This window comes from Cebus imitator, unplaced genomic scaffold (genome assembly GCF_001604975.1).
Source record: "Cebus imitator isolate Cc_AM_T3 unplaced genomic scaffold, Cebus_imitator-1.0 Scaffold42, whole genome shotgun sequence".
Lineage (NCBI taxonomy): Eukaryota > Metazoa > Chordata > Mammalia > Primates > Cebidae > Cebus > Cebus imitator.
In genome coordinates this window covers 53,505-76,344 of record NW_016107357.1, presented here as the reverse complement: position 1 = coordinate 76,344, position 22,840 = coordinate 53,505, and the positions used below count along the sequence as shown (strand labels likewise).

The 22,840-nt window shown below is 35.3% G+C and overlaps 1 protein-coding gene across 12 annotated transcripts in view; it reads left to right on the top strand.

The window, feature by feature from the left end:
* Positions 1–22,840, top strand: part of ESRRG (estrogen related receptor gamma) — a 580,561-nt gene that overhangs the window by 508,122 nt on the left and 49,599 nt on the right. For all 12 annotated transcript variants that reach the window (XM_037737703.1, XM_037737699.1, XM_017526299.2 and 9 more), the window contains one exon: positions 21,299–21,409. In XM_037737703.1, coding sequence (XP_037593631.1) covers positions 21,299–21,409 — 111 coding nt within the window. The remainder of the gene's footprint in view (positions 1–21,298; positions 21,410–22,840) is intronic.

The following is a 22,840-nucleotide window of genomic DNA, read 5'->3' as shown; positions in this document are numbered from 1 at the left end:
TTTTGAGACAGTCTCACCTTGTTGCCCAGGCTGGAGTGCAGTGGCACGATCTCTGCTAATTGCAACATCTGCCTCCCAGGTTCAAGCAATTCTCCTGCCTCAGCCTACTGAGTAACTGGGACTACAGGCGTGCATCACCACACCAACTAATTTTTGCGCTTTAAGTGGAAACACAGTTTCACCATGTTGGCCAGGCTGGTCTTAAACTCCCAACCTCTAGTGCTCCACCTGCCTCTGCCTCCCTAAGTGCCGGGATTTGAATCTCACTTCTTAATGGTTTCTCTTCCCTTAGTTTGGATGGTACAGTAGACACCAATTTTCTCCCTCCTACTTAAAAAAATCATCCTTTATTAGTTTTCTTTTCTGGCTACACTTATTGCTTCTCCTCTGTATATGACTGGTTTCCAAGATTGGTCCTAGTCTTTTTATTCTACATCAGGGGTATCCAATCTTTTGGCTTCCCTGGCTCACATTGGAAGAATTGTCTCAGACCACATATAAAATACACTAATGATAGCTAATGGGTTAAAAAATAATAATAATTACAAAAATAATTTCATAACGTTTTAAGAAAGTTTATGAATTTGTGTTGGGCCACATTCAAAGTTGTCCCGGGCCACATGCAGCCCACATATGGCCCACATGTAGGTCGGACAAGCTTGTTCTATGTTCTGCAAAGCAAATCTGCACTTATATTTTCATGTATCTGTGTTGGTGGCTCAAGTTTACAAAACCAGCCCTGTATTCTTAACAGAATTTCAGTTTTGAGTTCTGTGCGCTACATCTTGGATTTCCCAAGGTCATCTCAAGTACAAAACCATAATTCTTATCTTTCTTTAGAAACAGATTCTACCTTCCAGGTTTTCCATTTTGGTCAGAAGCACTGTTTTTCTTTCCTTTAAAATCTGAGTTTTGGCATTTGCTTTGACTTCATCTTCTTTTTCCTTATACCTTCAGTCATAAATCTTAATCATACACACTTAGTGGCTTATGGATTCTTGCCTTTCACTTTGTTCCTTTCGACTGTAAGTCCTCAGAGGAGGACCCAATAGATTCCCAAAGCACTTGTTTTAGGGGTGGGAGAATGAATGAATTAATTATCTGCTTTCCTTTTCCCCCTTCTTTTTCTATTTCTTCTTACTAAAAAAAAATGGTTAGAGTTTTAGAAAATGGAGATATCAACATGATAGTATACATACTCTTTAAAGAGGACTTGGAATTAGAAAACCAGGTGCAGAGTATTAATCATGAATTGCTTAACTTCTCTGAGCCTGTAAAGCAGAAATAGTAATCCCATACTTACAGCACAGAATTGTAAGAATTAAATAAGATGATCTATGAAAGTGCTTTGTAAATATTAACAAATCACTTGGGTGTAATGACTGATTTTATTCCAAAGTCTTTGAAATGGTAATGAATAATATCTAGAACATAAAGGCCTTAAAATTATAGTTATTTATTTCTATTTGATGTTCGATAATGTTGGTAATAGAAACGGTCCAGATTGCTTTGGCTTTGTTGTTGTTTGTTGTAGTCGCTCCTCACTCTCAGATCTTTGGAAATCAAAAAGTTACAGAAGAATCAGTAGCCCAAAGGGACAAGAGACATAATAGCAATATAATTTGTAAATTTGCTAAACTCAAATAGTACCAGTTTCATATGCAAAAATCCCTAATGATCAATGGACGTTTGTCAAGTTAAACTATTAGGTTGAAAATAAAGGTGAAGTCACAGGTATATTTCACTTATTTATTGATATTGGTTCACATAATTGGTTGAGCATCCACCAGGGGGAATACATGTTAATGTACGAAACCCACAAAGACACAGAAGAATTCACAGGAATATCTATGAGACATTTTATATTTGTTTCCTACTTTTACTGTTACAGCTAAAATAGGATCTTACTCTGTTCAGAGCACATGGAGTTTCACAAGATATTTAATGTAAAATTAGGAATAATGGCTCAATGTAACCTTTCTAAATAGTCATGCTTAGGAAATGGACACACTTCAGCAGTAACACACTGTTTGCGTGCTAAGTTTCATGTGTTACGTTTATATCAAGCACTGTATTTAGCCTGCAGGCTCTCCCTGTTTTAAGAAGGTTTATTACCAAGGAGGTGAACCATACATGTTTCTTACTCCTTAATGGTTTCCTTGCAGATTATTTTCCTTTTGTTTCTTTCCAAATGGTTTTATTTAAAAATGTGAAATTTTTAAAAATTCTGAACATAAATGCTTTTATGAGGGAGAAGGGAGACAAGTCTTCTCTTGTGACAACAATTATTGTCCTTATTTTTTTATTTATTCATTTTTGGGTTAATTTAGTCTGGCTAAAATTACATACATATTCATGTTTCTTAATAAGAACAAAGCTTTACTCTTGGTTATTTTCCATAAATTTGTCCTCATAAGCAATTTGATAGACATCTACTTTAACTATTAGAATGAAAGTTCACAGTGAATCCATGAAACCTGGTTTCAGATCTGTAATTCATTAACTCTTTCCCCAAAGGTCCAAATGCTTCTTTATCAGATTACTATAAAATTGCTATTCCTTCTTTTTAAAGTTCAGAGTGGGCACATATTGTAATCAAGGTATAGATTGTCTAACCATTACTAAATGCACTAGAGTTTTTAAAAAATGTAATTCCATTTTGGTCCAAAGCATTAGTTTGAAGCAACATTATGAATTGTGAAATGTTATAATTTTGCAAACGTGAATTTCTTGCTCAAAATAACATGAAATGTATGCCTAAGTTTTACATGAAGCTATTTTACTTTGACTGTGATTTTATCACAGATATAAGATTTATAATGTCTAATTTATATTTAAGTATCAGTAATGTGATAGTATTTACTAAACACTCTATACAGGTATTTGTTGGACAGCAGATATTGAAGTTGCAAGGAGGATAAAATATCACCTTAAGTATTATGTTGGTGCTGATAAAAGAAAGTGTTGAAAACTCAAAAGTTGGCTGGGCATGGTGGCTTATGCCTATAATCCCAGCACTTTGGGAGGCCAAGTTAGGTAGAGTTGGAGGTCAGGAGTTGGAGGTCAGGAGTTGGCGACCAGCCTGACCAACATGGTGAAACCCTGAAAATACAAAAAAGTTAGCCAGTTGTGGTGGTGGGCACCTGTAGTCCCAGCCACTCTGGAGGCTGCGGCAGCAGAATTACTTGAACTTGGGAGGGAGAGGTTGCAGTAAGCTGAGATTGTGCCGCTGCACTCCAGCCTGGGCAACAGAGGGAGATTTCATCTCAAAAAAAAAAAAAAAACCACACAAAAAACAAAAAAGAAAACAAAGCCCAAAAGTTACTTCAATTATTAGCTTCTTTGTATGAGAAGTTGACATAGAGTGTTCTGTGATTTAACTTAATTATTATATATTCTATTTCTGAAATAATTAGCCCATTCCTCTAATGGCCATAGTTAATGCACCTTTTAACTTTGCCTTTAATTTACCTTAGGCCTGATTTAACAGAAAACATTAACTATTATTTTTACAAAATGCATCTTTCATCTATGGCAATGATTTCTTTAGAAGCCTTTATTTTGAAATATTGTAAAAGTAAGTTTTATTCCAGAATCCTAAAAAAAAATGCTAAATTTTGTTTTGGTAAAGAAGCTGAAACCCAAATAGCTTCAGAAATTGGGCTTATACAATACAGGAGAGTGGAAATGGCTGCGAAGATTTGAATGTTTAATTTACAGAATCATTACTCTGGCTGTGAATTATTTGTTTAAATTTCCATCTTATAATATGAAAAGTGGGATATGGTTTTTTACTAAAAGTTTTTTAAAAAGACCTTTTTAAATATAAAATTTAGCCATATTTTTATGTACTTTTTATTGGAATCAGTTATTAGGGTCAATACAATGTATATGATTTGATTGGCCTATTTTTCTATTTATGTTGCCTTATTCAATAGAATGTTATAATGATTTTTAAAACTTATGCACAACTGTCCACAAACCTCTATTTTGACATTGTTTAAAATAAGTAGACTTCTTTTGAAGAGTCTTTTTTTCTCAAAGTTGTTAGATCAAATTTCTTTTCCCATTTATTTTTTCAGTGAATATTTCAGGTTTATTTACTCTTTTAGTCTTAACTTTTTGATTTCAAGCGATATTTTACAATTATGTATTCTAAATTCAAATCTGTTCTCCTTGTTCTCTTCTAAATAGGCAAGATATTATTCAAATTTAGAGACTGCAGCTTAAATTTAGAGAGCACATTGGTGCAATTCCACATGAAAGACTTTAACATGAAAATTAAGAGCATGTTGGCAGTTTACTAAATGTGACTTCATATAAATCTGTAGAGTTCTGCCATATTCTTTATTTTTCTATATTTCTCTAAATGTATCCTATCCTTGAAAAACAAAATCCATAATACTCTTCAAGGAAACATGAAAAATACCTAGCAATGTTTTCTGTAGATGATTTTTTTTTTTTTTTACCTTTCTTCTAGGCCCCTACCATCATAATTAGGTTTTTAAACTTTTATCAATTTGGGAATGAACACATGTTGACAGATGAATGAAGTCTCACTTTATTAGAGCCAATAATTAAAATAATTCCAGCCATTTTTATTTCATTCTTTTTAGCAATGAATTTGTATTGAAAAACTTAGGCACTATGGCATCTGAAACATTTAATACTTACCATCATTTAGCATACAGCTGGTCTTAAAACTACATTGTTACACATTGTTATTCTCCAATCATATCCTCAGCAATAAAAAAGTAAATCACAATAGGGAGGAAAATATAGGGAATTGCAGAGCTGAGCTCTATATCCCCATCTGTAACATCAGATTACTAGTACCTTTCTTATTTTCTTGATGTTATAAGTAGCAAGTAAAGTACATGTAGAAGTAATATGAAAATTTATAAAGGATCTTAAATTTCTTATTACTGAGAAATTATTTAAAATCTGAAATAATTTGAGTAGTGGCTATGCAAAGAATGCTCAGAGAGTTTACTAATGCATTTTTTCCCATTTATAACTTGCAAGTTAAAAAAAATAGAATTTACAAAAAACAGAGAGTACCTTGATTTAGAAACAAAGATGATTTATTCTAGAAAGATCATATAGGTCCTATATATACGTGCATAATTAAGGTGTTTGGCCAAAGAGGGGAAGGAAACAAGAATGAGACAAAGAGTGGCTTTTCAATGTACTCTCATGTCAAAGCATATATTAACTCTTGGCTCTGCTGTCTCCTTTATGACATGGTGATATGGTTTGGCTGTGTCCCCACCCAAATCTCATCTTGAATTCCCAAGTGTTGTGGAGGTAACCAGTGGGAGGTAATTGAATCATGGGGTTAAGTCTTTCCCATGCTGTTCTCATTATAGCAAATAAGTGTCACAAGATCTGATGGTCTTAAAAAGAGGAGTTCCCCTGCACATGCTCTCTCTCTCTTTGCCTGCTGCCATCCATGTAAAATGTGACTTGCCCCTCCTTGCCTTCCATCACGACCGTGAGACTTTTCCAGTCACATGGAACTCTAAGTCCAATTAAACCTCTTTCCTTTGTAAATTGCCCAGTCTTGGGTATGTCTTTATTATGACATTAAAGCATATTCCTGAGCTGCTTTGGTGGCACAGTTTCTGTGCTTTCTTGACTTACTGTATGGTAACTTGAGTTCAGTTTCACCGTCTTTCACTTTCTCAGCTAGCAGGGACTCTGAATACTAAGAGGCCAGCCATGAAACCCCTGTAGAGGGAGGGGATGCCTCATGCTGCCCAACAGCAACCTTCTTGACTGATGAGGGCACTGTAGTGACAATTTCCAAGGGGATTCCTATCTAGTTCTCTCAATGGCAGCAGAGATGAGAGGCTTTGTAGAGTGAGTTTTTGAAATACATACATTGGGAGAAGCCAGCACCTCTGTCAGAGATCCATGTTGCTGAAGTGATTTGGCGTTGACAAGAATTCTGGAATAACCATTTACTTCAGTAGGTGTATGCATTTGCCTTTCATCTGTTGCTAACAATTTTATATTTTTACTGTCTCTCTCTGCAATTATACTAATATTCTGCTGGCCATCCAGTATGTGTCATGTGCTGTTTAAAGATTCATTTCTTCACCCTATATAATATGTTATTTGGCATATGGACAGTTCTTCATAATATGCCTGCATAGTCTTGAAAGGTTGATAGAAAAATGATTTTTACTGCCTTCTTTCATATTTACAGTTTTTTTTTTCTTCAAACACTCAGTAGTCTTTTTAAGTTAAATTCCCTTCTCTTCCCTTTTTCTTATAAAGTCTTTCCTGGTCATTCTCCCATTCTCCCATCCCTTTTGGTTTTCTATTCTAGCAGTTTATTCTGCTCCTTCGTACTCTAGGATTGACAAACCCTAAGAAAGCACTGTTAAAACCTGATTCCTCCCAGGGCTGTTCCCGAAAGCATTTGGCATCCTCTTCCTCTTTTGCCACTTTAAAAACCTTCTCTTTCATACAGTGCAAGAATTTAGGGAAAAAGCATCCAGGCCAACAGAAGAAAAAGTCTTTGTCAGCTAATTATCAGTGATGATGAACTTGGTGTAATCTGAGTGACAATGGAGATCACCAGTTGTACATTAAGAAATGACCACTTTGGGAGGCCGAGGTGAGCAGATCACCTGAGGTCAGGAGTTAGAGACCAGCCTGGCCAACATGGTGAAATACCATCTCTAATAAAAATACAAAAATTAGCCAGGCATAATGGCACATGCCTATAATCCCAGCTACCTGGGAAGCTGAAGCAGCAGAATCACTGGAACCTGGGAGGCAGAGGCTGCAGTGAGCTGAGATCGTGCCACTGCACTCCAGCCTGGGTGACAGAGTGAGACTCCATATCAAAAAAGAAAAAGAATTGACTTGCAGTTTCCAACAGATTTTACTCAGTGGAAAGGCATTCCTTCAGAGCATGAAAACATTTAGTAAACGTAACGGGTGAATTTAAAGAGAGCCCTTGTTACCATTTGCTATAACTCCCAGTGGAGACCAGAGCTTAGCAAGAAATTCTTTAGGAGGGGTTTTTGGACCAAACATGTCAGCATTCTTTAACAGGTGGTAGATCTGGATATGGACGATTAAAGTTTTACTCTTTTTTGAAATGTTTTTAAATGAAAACACATGTATTTTATACATTAGTGTTATACCTAAAGCCATAAAAATGACATTTTAAAATCAGGATTTCAATATATAGCCTATACAGGTATTGATCGACTTACGACCATTCAACTTTACGACCACAATCGCTAGCCACGACTGCTCCGCTTCTGGCAGCGCAAACGTTGCCCAGCTAGGCGTACGACAGTGCGGACCAGCTTCCAGCAGCACTACCATCTCCGCGTGCCTATAACCTACTCAACTTACGACCAAATTGTGTTACGACCAGTCTGTCGGAACCAATCGTGGTCGTAAGTCGAGCACTAGCTGTAGAACAACTTAAGTAGTTAGATAACTTAATCTATGCAGATATAATGGAGAGTCTAAATAAATAAAAGAGTAAGTTCTAAATAGTGACCAACTTACAATGTGACTAATTTAACCACCCAATTGTCAAACTTGACTTCTATGAGGAAACTTCTAACATTTAGGCCCTGTGTATCTTTGGTATAGACACCAAAGATTAGAAGCGGGTGGCTTGAGGGCCATACAATTAGAAAATATTTTTGGGAAACACTTAAGCGTCAGATGAGTTTATAGAAAGATCCAGATTGCTGGTTACTTTTGGGAGTGGAAACTGATAACACTGGACTCGCGTTCAAGATTGCCCACCCCACTCCCATAAGGCAATAACTATCTGATTGGCCCTGAGCAGTGGTTGTGTCCTTTGGGGATAAATGCTTTTGGGTTCAACACAGTTCACACCCATTGTTCCTCTCTCTCTCTCACTCTCTCTTTTTTTTTTTTAAACATATAGTCCATTTCATTCACTCCCTTTGTGTAGGTAATCCCTGTAATTGTCTGAATTTGCGACCTGATGTAAATGCTGATACAAACTCACAGAACATGGATTCTTTTGGGAAGAAACTTGTGCAAATGAATTAATTCTCACTGACTCATTTGGCTGGGCCAAATCATTATCAGAAAAATAAAGAAATTGGATAATGTTTTACTGGTTTATAATTGTGTTTGTGTTTTTATATTTATCTCTATGTATGTATCCATATGTGTGTGGACACATGTACATGTATGCATATATATATATACATATATAGAGAGATATACATATGTATCTATATATAATGTGGTTTCTGCCTAAAGGGTGACTGTAGATGTTGAGATGAAACATTAATTTTCACCATTGTGGTATATTTAATGAAATCTGGTCATATTTAGCCAAATGCCTTTTGACTTTTAAAACATTAGATGGAATTCAGTTAGATAACAGAATAGTCAGTATCTATTCATTGATCGCTTTCAAAATATGTTATTTGGTCCTATTCTCCTCAGCTTACTTTAGTCTATATGTTGTAAATGTCTGCAAATCTGCAGCCGTATATGATTTCCCATACTTCAGTTTCCACAGTGATGTGCAACAGACATTGATCTTTTCCTAATGCAGTAATAAGCTAGAAGCATTTTTCAAACATGGGCACTTTATTTGCTTTATTATCATCAAGAACAAAAGGAAATGCATTTGGCCAAGGTCAGTATGAGGGGAACGCTGAAACCTGTGCCAGAAAGCCTTCTGCTCTTCTGGTTCATTAATGCTATCCATTTGGCTCCAGTCTTCCCTGATTTAAGATATGAAGTATGTTGATGTTTCCAACTGCCAAGGCAGTTGTCTGACTCTGAATTTGCGGGTCAATTCCATCTTTTTAAGTACACCATTTCATTCATAGACTCTTAGAACTGGAAGAGAGCTTAACATGTGATCTAACTCATTCATCTGCTTCCAGGCAGGAGAGCAATAAAAATGTCTCAGGAAGAGAACGATTTTCTTCATTTGTCAAATTTCCCAAGTATAGGAACCTATGATCTTTCTTGTTCAATATGCAGTATCTAAATATAATTCTCTTATCAGTCAGTTCTTCTTAATATCTAACTGAGATTTTCCCAGCAAATCAAACATTGTTTTGTTTTATGTTGTCCATAATGAATAGTAGAAAATAAAACTCTGAGAGTCTACCTTTCAGCTAACTCTTTTTTTTCCTTTAGTGCTTCATGTGTCGTTATCTTCAAGTTTTCTACACTTTTCTTAAGTTGCTGCATACTGGTACGTTAAGAAAATCATGCCAATCAAGAATGACTGAGAAAACTGACAAGAGATTCGTGTGTGTGTGTGTGTGTGTGTGTGTGTGTGTACATTCCAGTTGTAGAATTACCAAAAGAAATACAAAAATCTGATTAGTGTATGGCTATAAAGCCTGTTGTACATTTCTTTATTCACTTATTTGGTATTTTCGAGTGCCTACTTTGTAGCAGGCACGTAATACATACTGCATGGCTCATGATGATGAATAGACACTTAAAACATACACCAAAATCATTTGATTATATTTTGACCCTTTGGAGCTTTTTCAATTAGTATGTCATTTTCACAATGCAGTCCACTCTCAAATTTTTATGGAATTAAGCCGAATATATGTAACAAATGAAATACCTTGACGTTTACAGTTAGGCCAGTCTATATTCCACAACCATAGAGGGAGACAGTTGACAGAAAAGACTAAGAAAATTAGGTTTGGAAAATACCAGGAAATTTTCATGGGAAATTCTGCCTCCTTCTCTATGAGAGAGTGACATTTGGGGTTTCCACTCTCGACATCTAGCCTTGAGCTGCCTTGTGAATGGAAAAGTGTGTTTGTTTTTTTTCTTGGCACACACTGGAATTTAAAGATGCGCCCGTGCATTAAGAACCACATTGAGTGGACTGGCAGTTACCCTTCCTATGACACATCATATAATAACGAAACACAGGGAAGTCTGTCAGGAAATTCATGACTTGATACAAATACAAACTTTCCTCAGCCAAGACTTTACCTGGTGTCTGGTTATATCATTGGTGTTTTCTATATTTCCACACATGTTTCACTCATTCTAATTTAAGAACAAAAATAGAGGCTATGGACTTCACCATACCACAATACTTCACATGTATGGTTTCCTCATTGGCTCTCGGAGTATATACTTTCCCAATTGTTAATTTCCTTGACAAAAAAAAATTGTTATGTTTAGATGGACATGTAGCTATGCATACACATATATATAACTATCCTCCAAATTGTTACCATGATGTCAATTTAATGTGAATCTGGAGTGGCTCCATAGTAAGACCTAGTTGCTCAGAGTAGCAAAATAAAAATAACATTGAATATTTAGCTTGTAATCCAGATGTCAAAATAGAATGCCTTTTATATGCATATTGTATGCATCAAAGCAAACAGAATTTATAGTCATCTTACTGAAACCAGATTGAATTTAGATTCTGAAAACATACAAGAGATCAAAAGATGCTAAATGGAAATAAATAGAACAAGAAACATTACTTATTTAGTGTGTCTGTCATCTATAGTATTTTCATATTTTTCTTCACTTTAATGAGTATATATCATTTATATATACATGGATTTCTTATTTTCACTGCTACTCATAATTCTCTAACCTCAGTTTTTCCCATGAGGTCTTACATTCCTCAAGAGTTGAATTGTCAACTCTAGGAGAAGAAAACTGTATGTTAATTGGCTTGAAAATGTGCCCTCAGGGGACTGTGTGCCACTGTGGATAGCTCAGGGCTCGAGGCAGCTAAGAATGTACGCTCAATCTTTTGTGACTTTCTTCTCAATTTCTGAATTTCTACAGAGCTTATACCTTTCTCTCATAATCTCTGCTGTTTTTATTTTCTTTACTAACTTTCCTCATGACTATTAATAACACAATTGGTAGATGAATGGGGGTCAGTAACGGTATATAGAGTTGGTTGAGAAGGGGATGGAAACCACTGTATTCTATTGTATCAGACTCTGAATCAACCCATTTAGAGTATCCTTCTAACTCCTTTATGTTCCTTCATTACTTCTTGTTTATTCTACTAAGACTTACAATGGAGTCATTAGAATCCACTGTATTTCTCTCCATTGAATAAACAAAGTGACTATGGCTTGCAACCAAGCAACCTGAAAACCAGCTTGTTTAATTTTATATTTAGTTAATTTGTACAGGGTATTGGATTTTGAATAAATAATATTCGGGCTTCTTTCACACGGAGCCTTCCCATGGGAGTACTATGCATTGTTATTACTACTATAACTGTGTTAAACTTGTTGCTACTAATGTCACAAGAAATAAGAAGTGTCACAGTGTAACAAGAAATCTCTCACTTGTATTGTATTTACATTTAATCTCTATTGAACTAATCCTTTCCTAAGGGGAAACATTTTTTCCTAAAGAGGTATAATTCCCTTTACACATAACCTGGGAATATATATTATATCCTTTATACTAGATTTACTTTATTTTGAATTTCAACTTTGCCAAATTATAGTGATCATCAGAGAAATATTATCAAACATCATGCTTCTTTTTGGTATGTTATAATTGACCCTCAGAATTTCTGCTTGAGTTTGGTAATATATTTTATAGTCTTTAGTGAATTACTAACACATTGGCCAGGACACGAAGTTTTCCCCTATTAGAATTTCCATAAGCTCCTTTTTGAACTTGATAAGCTCTTCCTACGTTGCCCGTATGATCTAGATTCACATATGCTGAAACTAAATGCCCTCCGGGCTCCTATGGCACCTTTCTCTGCCATCTATTTCCTTTAAAAAAATCTATATTTTAAATGCATGTCTGCTTTTTTGATCATTAGACTCTACTATATTCCACTATATTCATCTCCATCAAGTGAAACAAAGTGAGTGGGGGCTCTCAACCCAGCAACTTGTAAACCTGCTTGGTTGATTTCATATTTAATTCATTTTACAGGGCATTGAATTTTGCATAAATAACATTCATGCTTCTGTTTATACAGAGCATCCCCATGGGGTGCTGTGCACTGTTATTACTATTATTATTGGGTTAAACTTATTGCTGCCAGTGTCACATTTAATTGTGAATTAGTAGAATCCCTTTTCCTGATGTTCATGTACAATCCCATTTCATGTCTTTACCCATGAATTCATAACTTTATTCATACAAGAAGGCAATTTGGAAAAGGATAAAGAGAAGATTCATTCATCTTAAATAGTAACAAGACAAAATATAGTTTAGATAGGCATGAGCCATCATAATATCTTTTTTAAAAAATAGTTTATGAAATTTTTAACAGGCAAAAAGAAGGAAAGGGAAGATTTTCTTCTTTTCTTTACAGATAGTCCCTATGTTTAGCAAATGCAGGCCAAGCATCCTCTCATTCTCATTCTCTCTCTCTCCCTCTGACATCAAGCAAAGTAAGAAATAGTGCCTTTTGAATAGGAGATTTCCTTTAATTACATTGGGGAAGTGATAATGGTAGGTATTGCATGTTTAATGTAATGTTCTGGATGCCCCTTTTCTTTCTTTCCTCTTTCCCCCCTTCACATCCACCTCCTCTTGAGCAGAAATAAAAGGTTCAAGGCTTGTCAGCATCAGTTTATAGATAGCTGTTTAAAAATAATGAGATATTGGGTATTGTAAGGCTCAGGGCTGTCTTGCCAGACTCATTTATTTCCATTCACCTTTTGTCAGAATTGCAGACAGAAGACATTCAATTAAAACTTGTCACCTGTTGCAGATGACATAATTTGTACTTGTATGTGTCATAGATTAGGGCTCCATGCTTCAGATGAAGCAACTTTACCTCTGGTAGAACATCTCCCCTGCTAAATATTTTGTTTATGGTTATTTCCGATTTCTGTCATTGCAGTCTCAGCTCCGATGCAGATTATAAATTTAGCACATGATCCCCAGAACCAGCCAAGAGCAGTCAATCATATGTGGAGAGGGAAACAAATAGAAGAAGGGACTTCTTTGGGGTTATGTCCTATGCACAGAAATCCACAACTGTACTTTGGATGCAACTTGAATCTGAAACAGAGGGAAGCCTTTGTAATTTCCTATGCAAGCCTCACATGTTTAATAGTCCAGATAGCTATCAGGAGAAGAAAACGAAAGACTTCCCCTTGCTAATTGTTAATTCATCTGTAGAGCAAGGAAGCTTTAATGTGAGTCATGGCTTTTATCTCTTTTAGTGACTGAGGAATCTTTTTTTTTTTTTTTTTAAAGCCCGCCTAATGGATATGCATTTTCTCTCCCTGTGTGATTTTTCTCTTTTATATCATCAGCCATTATAATGTTTCCACATGCAGCCAAGCAGCTTCCAAAGTTTCTGAATTGTTGTCATGATATTCCAGCATAAGTAAATGTAATCATTGGCCGGGGGAGTTTGTGGAAAATCGACTCTGTGGGTCTCCCTCCCGAACTGTAAAGTTCAACTGGAAGGTGGCTTTCCTTCCATGGCCCTTGAAAAACACACCTTGTCTAATGTGCAGTGTTAGTCTGAAGACCAGGAGCAGGGAAATTAATATCCTTCAGTCCCTGCCTCAGTGGGAAAAAAGAGGAATGGAATCTTTTTATCACTTTAGGTTTTTGTTCACGGTCTCATAGCTGTAAACTTTTAAAGGTGAAATCACCTTACAAAGTGATAGATGCAAAATCACTTAGCCCTTTTGAGTAAGAGTGTTCATTCTTTTTTCCTCCTGCTAGTTCATCATTCTGCCTGCCTTTTATATGTGCCCCATATCATGATGCAGGTATTGTTTACCTCCATAATGGGTTTTCAGCTGCCTGTGTTTCTGCTTTTGGAACATATACTAAATGCTCTTTTCCAAAAACAGACTTTGATGGCGGAGAAGCCGTTTAAACACAGTGCTTAGGAAAATGAATTCTGCAGCCATTCTCTCCCACTTCCACTCCTGTTTCTGCCTCTTACTAGTTCCGGTTTTCTCATCTGTAAAATGGGATGATAATAGCATCTGCCTCATAGAATTGCTATAAGGATTAAATGTGTTAGTATGTGTTAAGTCATGAAGCCGTTGCCTAGCACATGATATGTTTTCAATAACTAGAGACTGCTAGTCACCGGCCATGATTTTGGTTTATCCCAAGATACTTCATGCACAGACTGATTAATTCATTTAACAACAAAGACATTGCTTGGTAGGGAGAGGTAGGTATAATGAGTTAAACTGTTGCAATAGAAAGAAAAAGGCTAAATCATGAACTATATTTAACAGTATCGTAATCTATTTTGAGAAGAGGCAATATAGTTAGATAAAATATCTAGCGGTTGGTTTCTTTAATTATCTTATATGATCCTCACGAATTTAATATGCTTAGATTCTCCTTGGAGTATACATGTTAATATACAAATAATTTTCCCTACTCCTCTTGCTGAGAAGCCTGTAAATATGCACAGCTACTCTAGGTTAAATGGGTACCCTCTCTCAGGATATTGTCCCAAAGGAGAACCCCATCAGGGGCTGGCACTAAAATTCTCACTGCTGTGGCTGATACTGCTAATCTGCCTTTGCTTATTTTCCTGCTGCTCCTCAAAGGGATTTTTCTCTATGCTCTGTTTATGATGGTTCCCTCATAGAAATCTCAGGAGAATTCAAGGGTGCTGTTGGATATTTCTCTTTCCCAAGGGAAGGAGGGAGGTGGCCTTAGGCAGCAAAGGTAATTACTGTATGAGGAAGACGTATAGTGCAGGAAGAAGTTCCCATCCTCTTTACCTTATTGTTTCAGAAGTCCTGCCTTTCCAGTCTGCTCCCAATAAATACTCAATTACAGTCTATCTTTGATGACATTTATGTAACACAACAGTTTGCTTATTGTAGTATTCATTAACTATCTTTTCAAAATCATTAATACTTTAATGTGAATATTTGCATCTTTCTTAAGTATTCCAGGGGTCTATATAATTAATGCTTTTCTGCAAATTTGTGTTTAGGAACATAATAAATGTATTATCTGTAAATTAGGAAAGTAGGCTAGAGCATCCTTGTGTAATTCTCTGAAGGGGAGATTTTTTATTATCCTATGAAATGCCTCTGACTTTGTGCTATTAAAGATGTGAAAAACAGTTTTGACTTTGGACTACAGAATATTATAAAAATTTGCATTTGGGCATAAAATGTAGACTCAAAATTAGCTGACCTAAGAAGACCTTGGGCTGAACTCTTTTACTTCTATTGGTGTTTATTTGTCTTGAAGCATATTTTTTTTGCCTCCTTGCCCTACTCTTGCTTTCTCAATTTTGTAAATTCTGACAATGTGTAAGATTTGCAATTCCCTCGTGGCAATGTAGGCAAATGCAGTATTTGAAAGAAGAAGCAATGTGAAACATTGTTAGGTAGGTAATGCCAACTATTAAAATCTTTTATTTAAGAAAAAGATAATGGCAATCTACACGTGAATAGAAAATCTAATTGCCTTAATTAACTTCCAATCCTGTCAAACATTGAACATTGTGGGTATTTTATTTCCTGGGAGAAATCTTATTTTTAAACTTCTTCAAAAGTGGTTTTCAAGTGGAGTCCAAACAGAAATTGTTTGTGTTTAAGATTGAGAAGGTATATAGAGACAGGCTTTGCCAACTTTCGTGGAAATATTTGGATTATATTATTGTTTGTTTATGACAAATCTGGATTTCCCAGGTTGTGATCATAAATATTGTTTGTTTCTGCTAAAATGGTTAGTTCGAATATTTTAAATGTATTAGTTTAATTGGATAATTATAAATTCTCTAACTTTGCATTGTGTACTTACAGCTAAACTCAGGAAAAGCATCTTTTTTAAAAAATAGAATTTTGATTTGTTTCTGTATCTCTTCTAAATAATCACAATCTAAATGATATTATTAGTGATAGGAATGGGCAGGAAATAAAATATTTCTAGATATTAGATATTTCTAATATCTAGATATTTCTATAAATATCTAGATACTAGATATTTCTATAAATCACTTAGACATCAAACAATATTATTATTTGGCTTTTATCCTTTAAGTTATTTTACCATTCCATCACATCTCAAATCTGTTTACCTACAGAATTGTGATGGGATAGATTGTAACACTATATGCAGATAGATGTTCAATAAATGATCTTGGCATTTTAAGATTTAGAAAATATTTTAAGTACATTTGTATAATAACCATAATATAATGTTATTGGATCATTATAGCAAAACATCATGGAAAATATGTTCTTTATATCCATCTTATATTTGGAAAAGCAAATAAGAGACTCATCAATGTTTATAGAAATAGTTATGGAAAGAGCTAAAGAACTGAACCATTCTGACTTGCAAACTATGCTTTATTTCCTTTGACACATTCTTTGCATAATATTTAAGATAAAGTACTTAAGATAGAGTATTATGTAATTACAGTTGAAAACATTAATAAGGAAAACTTTAATCTTCACAAAATTGTGATTACAGATAATAGACCAAGCTCATAGGGATTTAAACATTGATTATTAGCTATGCTTCATTTTGATATATACAAGGCTAAAACTTTTAGTCCAGAGCATATAACAAAATTACTATAAATTAGTTGTAGTTACAAACAATTACATAAAAATAATCTTATTTGGTAATTTGTATTATATTTCTCTTTTCCTGGCCTCTCTTCATTTTTTATTAGATTTGTATTTATTTTTAACTCAAAACATTATTTGCATGTATTCCTCCTAATGAGAAATCATGGCTTAAGTCTATGTCCAGGAAATGGTGATAGAGATAGAATTGTCATTCAATGCTTTTGACTTAGAATATTTTAAACTTAATAGCATTACTTTTTAGTTAAATACTTCTGTCCCTTGCAGTCTACCTTTTATCACAATAAAATTTGCTTTTTAATGAGAAGAAATGTAGTATCCCAATTATGCAGAGTTTGTTTTCCATTGACTTTTCTAAAAATTATGAGAGGTGCTTTTTCATAATCCAATGTTTAATTTTCTGAAATCCTGCCTCATTTATGACATGGTGCTTTAATTGTATTGGTGTTTTTAATTGTTTTTAAATTTTTTTTCTGGAAAAACATTAAAAAGAGAATTATGTTGAAACTATACAAATATCTTAAGGATATCTGTACAGTATTGTTTTATAAGACCATTTAAAATAACATTATTGAATTTAAGTGCATATGTTATGATGATTTACATAAATAAACCTATTTTTAATGTTGCAGAAATAAAGAGGCTTTATCACATGTTTGAAGACACATTTTGGACTGTTCTAACTTTTAGACCTATATCTCTTGTGTGTAGGTGTTTATATGATTGCCTGAGGGGAAAAACTGGTTTTACTGGTAGTTTTTTTCCCTCAATGTAACTGAATAAATTGATGATTACTTTCATTATGATGTCGAAGTAGTGGCATCTGTATGTTACTAGGATTTTGGTTCAAACAGTTCACCAAGTATGACGAAGTCAGATAAACCAAAAATTACCAATAATAAAATCATCATCCCACTACACAATGCATAAAAGACAGATTTTTCCAGATTTTGAAAATGAGTTAAAAGCAGTAGAAATGTTTTCTACTTTATTTGAAATATTTGAAATTGAAAATATTTGTCTGCTTTTTACAGGGAATGAAAAATTCACAAGTATCAGTTATTATGATCCTTTAAAATATATTGGCTCTAGAAATTTTTACCATTAATTATTACCTAAACTTGAGGAGAATATTACTGCATATGGAGTCTGTGTCAACTCTTACTATATAATTATGTAATCTGTTTTTATGAGTCTCAATAGCTAATCTTTTTCTACTATCATATAAATAAAATTACAAATCATAAAAGAATGCATTGTCCAATTAATCTTTATTTTAGGAAATAAAGTGTAAAATCATGACTTATGTGAAAAGTTTTTCACTAGATAGGTGAATAGTCAGGATGAATGAATGGATGGATGGGAAGGTTGAGATGTATATATGAGCGTATGGATAGATAGTTATTGATCTACACACACACAGGAAGGGATGTGGGGTAGAAACATAAGAGAGCACCCTCTTAGAATTGTGAGGCATGGAATAGGTAATATGAATTTTTCTGTAGTCACCGTCGGAAGTTGTGATAGGAGTGCATAGCAACACAATGCATTTGATAATATTTAAAGAATGAGTCTCTACAAATAAAAAAAAAAAAAAAAAACCCATAACACATAATAAAAACCCTGTCAATGAATGATGTGCATTTTTTCTTCGCGATGTATCATAGCTAGTTTTCACTGTTGCTCTTTCTCTGTAGACTTAGCCCAGTTGGCTAAACCACTTGATGGCTTTAATGTGATATAACTGAATGTTTGAATTGTTTTCCACCAAGTCCTTGAATCAAGTCACTCAGCCATGATCTTCTTCCACAGGCCTTCATAATGGACAAAACTCTATTGTCAGAAACTCACCAGCTCTGACTTCTAGGTTAGACAATATGTAGTGTTTTGTTCAATATATGAGGACATATTGCTAATGGCGAATACATTTTTTGACAAGCATGAAAGGCAAATTTAGGGAGTCTACAAACCCAATCAAGATTTATTCTGCCAGCTTTCTTGGCTCTGACAATCGTAGAGATGTCCAAAAATGTTTCCTCTCTCTTTAGCTTTTGCTGTCGGTTTCTCTCTCCCTGCCTTCTCTTTACACTTCTAATAATATCAGATTAAATGTTCTCATTGGGTTGGAATTGGATGACAAATATGTGAGGATATAATTAGTGTCATATGCTTTTAATGTTTTAGTAAGATTTTGAATTTGCAAAACTCATGTAATGAAACAGGTTTGAACATGTCTTAGATGACCAGATAAAATGTGGTCACCCTCAACTGGAAAAATATTCTGAAGAAAGTTTTGAAGAGAAAGATGAAAAAAAGATAAATCATGATAAAAGTGGAGAGAAGAAGGTGGCGTTAAACTTTATTAAATATAGATGCAATAAAAATAGAACATTAGGAATTCGATGAACAAAGGAACACACCTGCTGGAGGCATGAAGTGCTTTAAAGGCAGCAGTAAAAGAAATATAACTTCTTTGTGACCAACATGCATGGCAATTTTCAGTGAATAGTTAATAACCATACCTAACTTTTGGTTTTTGATATTTGTTTGTTTAACCTATTTAACTTTTCTCAACGTTGTCTCCTGATTTTATTTATGCTGTATTCTGATGTTTCAATATGACAATTCAGACTTTATCTAGAACCAAATATTTGTGTGTTCCACTAAAAGATAATCAGCTCTTAAAGTAGTTTAATTAAGATAATATGAAAAATTGTTTTCCTAATAATCTTTAATATTTAAGTAATATACTTACTATAAGTATTCACACAGAAATATATCTGCCTTTCCCAAATTGTTTCATATAACTCAAATAACCCACAGCTCACACATTCTGCATGACATTAATAAGTATTCCAAAAAACCCCAGCTCTGGTTCAACTGGTTTGCAAAACATTGCATGTGCTATGTATCTTCCTCTTAGAGTTTCACAGAGCCCATTGCATATTAATGGCTCTGAGAGGACTTAAGTAAAAATAGTAATACTGATGATGCTGTTAAACCAAATCTCTTTCCTAAACAGTTTGAGAAATACCAAAATATGTACATGAATTACATGGTTGGACTTATAAATGGATAATTTTACATTGTTATATCAATTAAGGTACAACCTAATACCATAAAAAGAGTGTCTCCTCACTTCTGCTCCCAAGTAATCATCCTTATATTTGGTAGGGATTTATGTGGTCCTGTGCTAAACTGTATAATTACAGGCTGGAAACTAGATTATTAACAAGCTCTTCCCTATCACTTCCTGATATTAATGAAATTTTCCTATATTTTTAATCCCATTCATTCCCTTGGTTTTTTCCGTAATCTTTTAAATCCACTGCCAGAAAAATCCCCTTTGAATCTTGACCCAACTCATCACTTTTTGGGAAAAAGTTTTATTCCTGACAGACTACTTTGGCCTACTTTCCAGTTTCACCCTTTAGTTCTCTCCTATTAATGTGCCCTTCCTTCAACATCCAGGCCTTTGGAACTCTTTGGGAAGCTCCTCTTTATTTTTTTTGAGATGGAGTTTTGCACTCGTTGCCCAGGCTGGAGTGCAATGGCACGATCTTGACTTACCACAACCTGTGCCTCCCGTGTTCAAGTGATTCTCCTGCCTCAGCCTCCCTAGTAGCTGGGATTACAGGCATGCGCCACCACGCTAGGCCAGTTTTGTAGTTTTAGTAGAGATGGGATTTTCCCATGTTGGTCAGGCTGGTCTTGAACTGGTGACCTCAGGTGATCTGCCCACCTCGGCTTCCTAAAGTGCTGGGATTAAAGGTGTGAGCTAATGAGCCCAGCTGGGAAGCTCCTCTTTCTGTTCTGTATTCAGCCTATACCTGTTCTCAGTTTTCTTACATATGAGAATAAATACAAATTTGTGCCAATATGTAAATAACATTCCCCTTCAGAGACATATTGACCTTTTGATATGGAACAATTCTTGTATCTCGCGGGAGTGAATCTTGTAGTATAATTCCAGCCTCCCTCCATGTTGTTGTTCTTTTTTTTTTTTTTTTTTTTTTTTTTTTTTTTTTTTTNTTTTTTTGAGATTAAGTCTCACTCTGTCATGCAGGCTGGAGTGCAGTGGTGCGATCTCAGCTCACTGCAACCTCTACCTCCTGGGTTCAGGTGATTCTCCTGCCTCAGCCTCCCAAGTATCAGGGACTACAGGCACACACCACCATGCCCGGCTAATTTTTTTGTATGTGTTAGTAGAGATGGGGTTTCACTATGTTGGCCAGGCTGGTCTTGAACTCCTTTGTGATCTGCCCACCTCGGCCTCCCAAAGTGCTGGGGTGCTCTTTATTCAGCTCAGTTCCACAGGTCCATACTGAGGCCTCTGGAAGACTGGAGGAGAGTTGGATAGCTCTCGATCTACTTGATCCTACACATTGAGCTTTCAGGGCTGACTGATGAAGAGGATACAAAATACCAGTGTCTTTAAGAAACTATACTACCACCACATAGTGGCTTCTTAATCCACACGAAAATCAGCCTTTTCTTTGATGTGCAAATAGTGACCTCGATGGCTTTGCCCAAAATGTCTTTTGGGTCTGTCATCTGCTAGCAGATTTGGTTTTCAGCTTCTGGCAATTTTGATTTAGCCACCACTTATTGACATTAGTACCCCTGGTCTATTCTGCATTCTACTGTTTGTCACCTACGTGCCCTTGGGGGATACTATCTATGTATTTGATTCGTCTCAAAGATAGCTGCCTTAATAGTAAGCTGGTGTCTCTTTTTGCTCACAGGGGTGCGTCTTGACAGAGTACGTGGAGGTCGGCAGAAGTACAAGCGCAGAATAGATGCGGAGAACAGCCCATACCTGAACCCTCAGCTGGTTCAGCCAGCCAAAAAGCCATGTAAGTACAGCAGATGTGTCTGGCTTCCCAGAACGTGAAATCCTCCCAGTTGGCCCTACGTACATCAGCTTTGGCATGCCCATCCCTACTGACTCCAAGGAGACTTCTCTTTGTTGGAGAACAGTGGCTCTACTCCCAAGGATTGTCTGTGAGGAGCAACAGAAACTCAGCTAATTATCTTGTTTTTTCTTTTAAAGATATCGGTGGTTTTCTCTCTCCAGCCTTCTTTTTACCTAGTCATTTTGTGGAAGCATAAGCGTATTAATGCATAGCTTATACAGTGTGAATTTTACGTTTACTGGTTATCTTTATTTGCAGAGGTACATAAAATGGATCATATTGTGATCATTAGTTCATTGGAGCTGTTAGTTTCAGATTTCACAAGAAAGTGATTTTTGTAGTTTTCACTAACTAAATGAGTTTGACTGCTCAACCTCCCAATGAAAATACATTAGGGGCCTCATTAATTTGAAGCTACAGAAGGTTAACACAATAGCTAGCAATAGATTAAAACAAGAATGGGCACTACTAATAACAAGCATAGGTTGCTGGTTCTATCTGAGATGCCCTTATGGGTGATATGAATTGTTTTTAAAGAGCTCATGGTTTTATGTGGCCAAGTTGCAAGTTGAAAGGATGACTGGTACATTGCTAAAATGCAAGCCCCATTCTTTTTGTCATTAACTAAAAAGAGTTGGACTATAGATTGAGGCAATAACAGTATTCCATTTTCTGAAAATCAGTTAATAGTTGCAGTGCAATAGAACTAGCGTTTTAGGATGTTTATGAATAGGGTTCCTACTGAGCATGGAGGAGTGCTTTGGTGAAAACAGTTCTCACATTTAGCTGTCTTTGTCTAAGAAGATACAACCGGCACTCACCAGAGGAAAATGCATCTGTAGCAGTTCTAGGAAAGACATGGGTAATTTTTGATCTGCCTCCAAAGAAGAGGTGTCTACTTCTAATTCAGATTCTCCAGGAGGGGTCACTGCTGTGCATCATACATATGTGAGCATATGGGGATCTGTTAAATAAATAAAACAGACCCTGAACTGTAAATGAAAGGACATTTTAGCTATGTCAAAGGAAAAACAACCAGTTTTACATAAAATTAAAGCTTAAGTGAACATATGGCATAGTTTCCTTTTGCCTTTCCAAAAAACATTATGTTGATTATACCTTCAATTGTCCAATCTGGCATCTTCTCCTCAGCCTGCATAAGCCGTTTGGCATTCTGCAAATACAATCGAGGACTGCATTAAGCAGATTTTGCACATTATAATAAAAAAACTCTCTGATAATACAATAAAATGCAATAAACACTAATGCTTAATTTCATTAGAGGTTTAGTTTTCCTGAATTCACTAAAATACAGACTGCCCGTTTCTCATTTATTTTATACAAATGTTGACTGAAACCATTGATAATTTC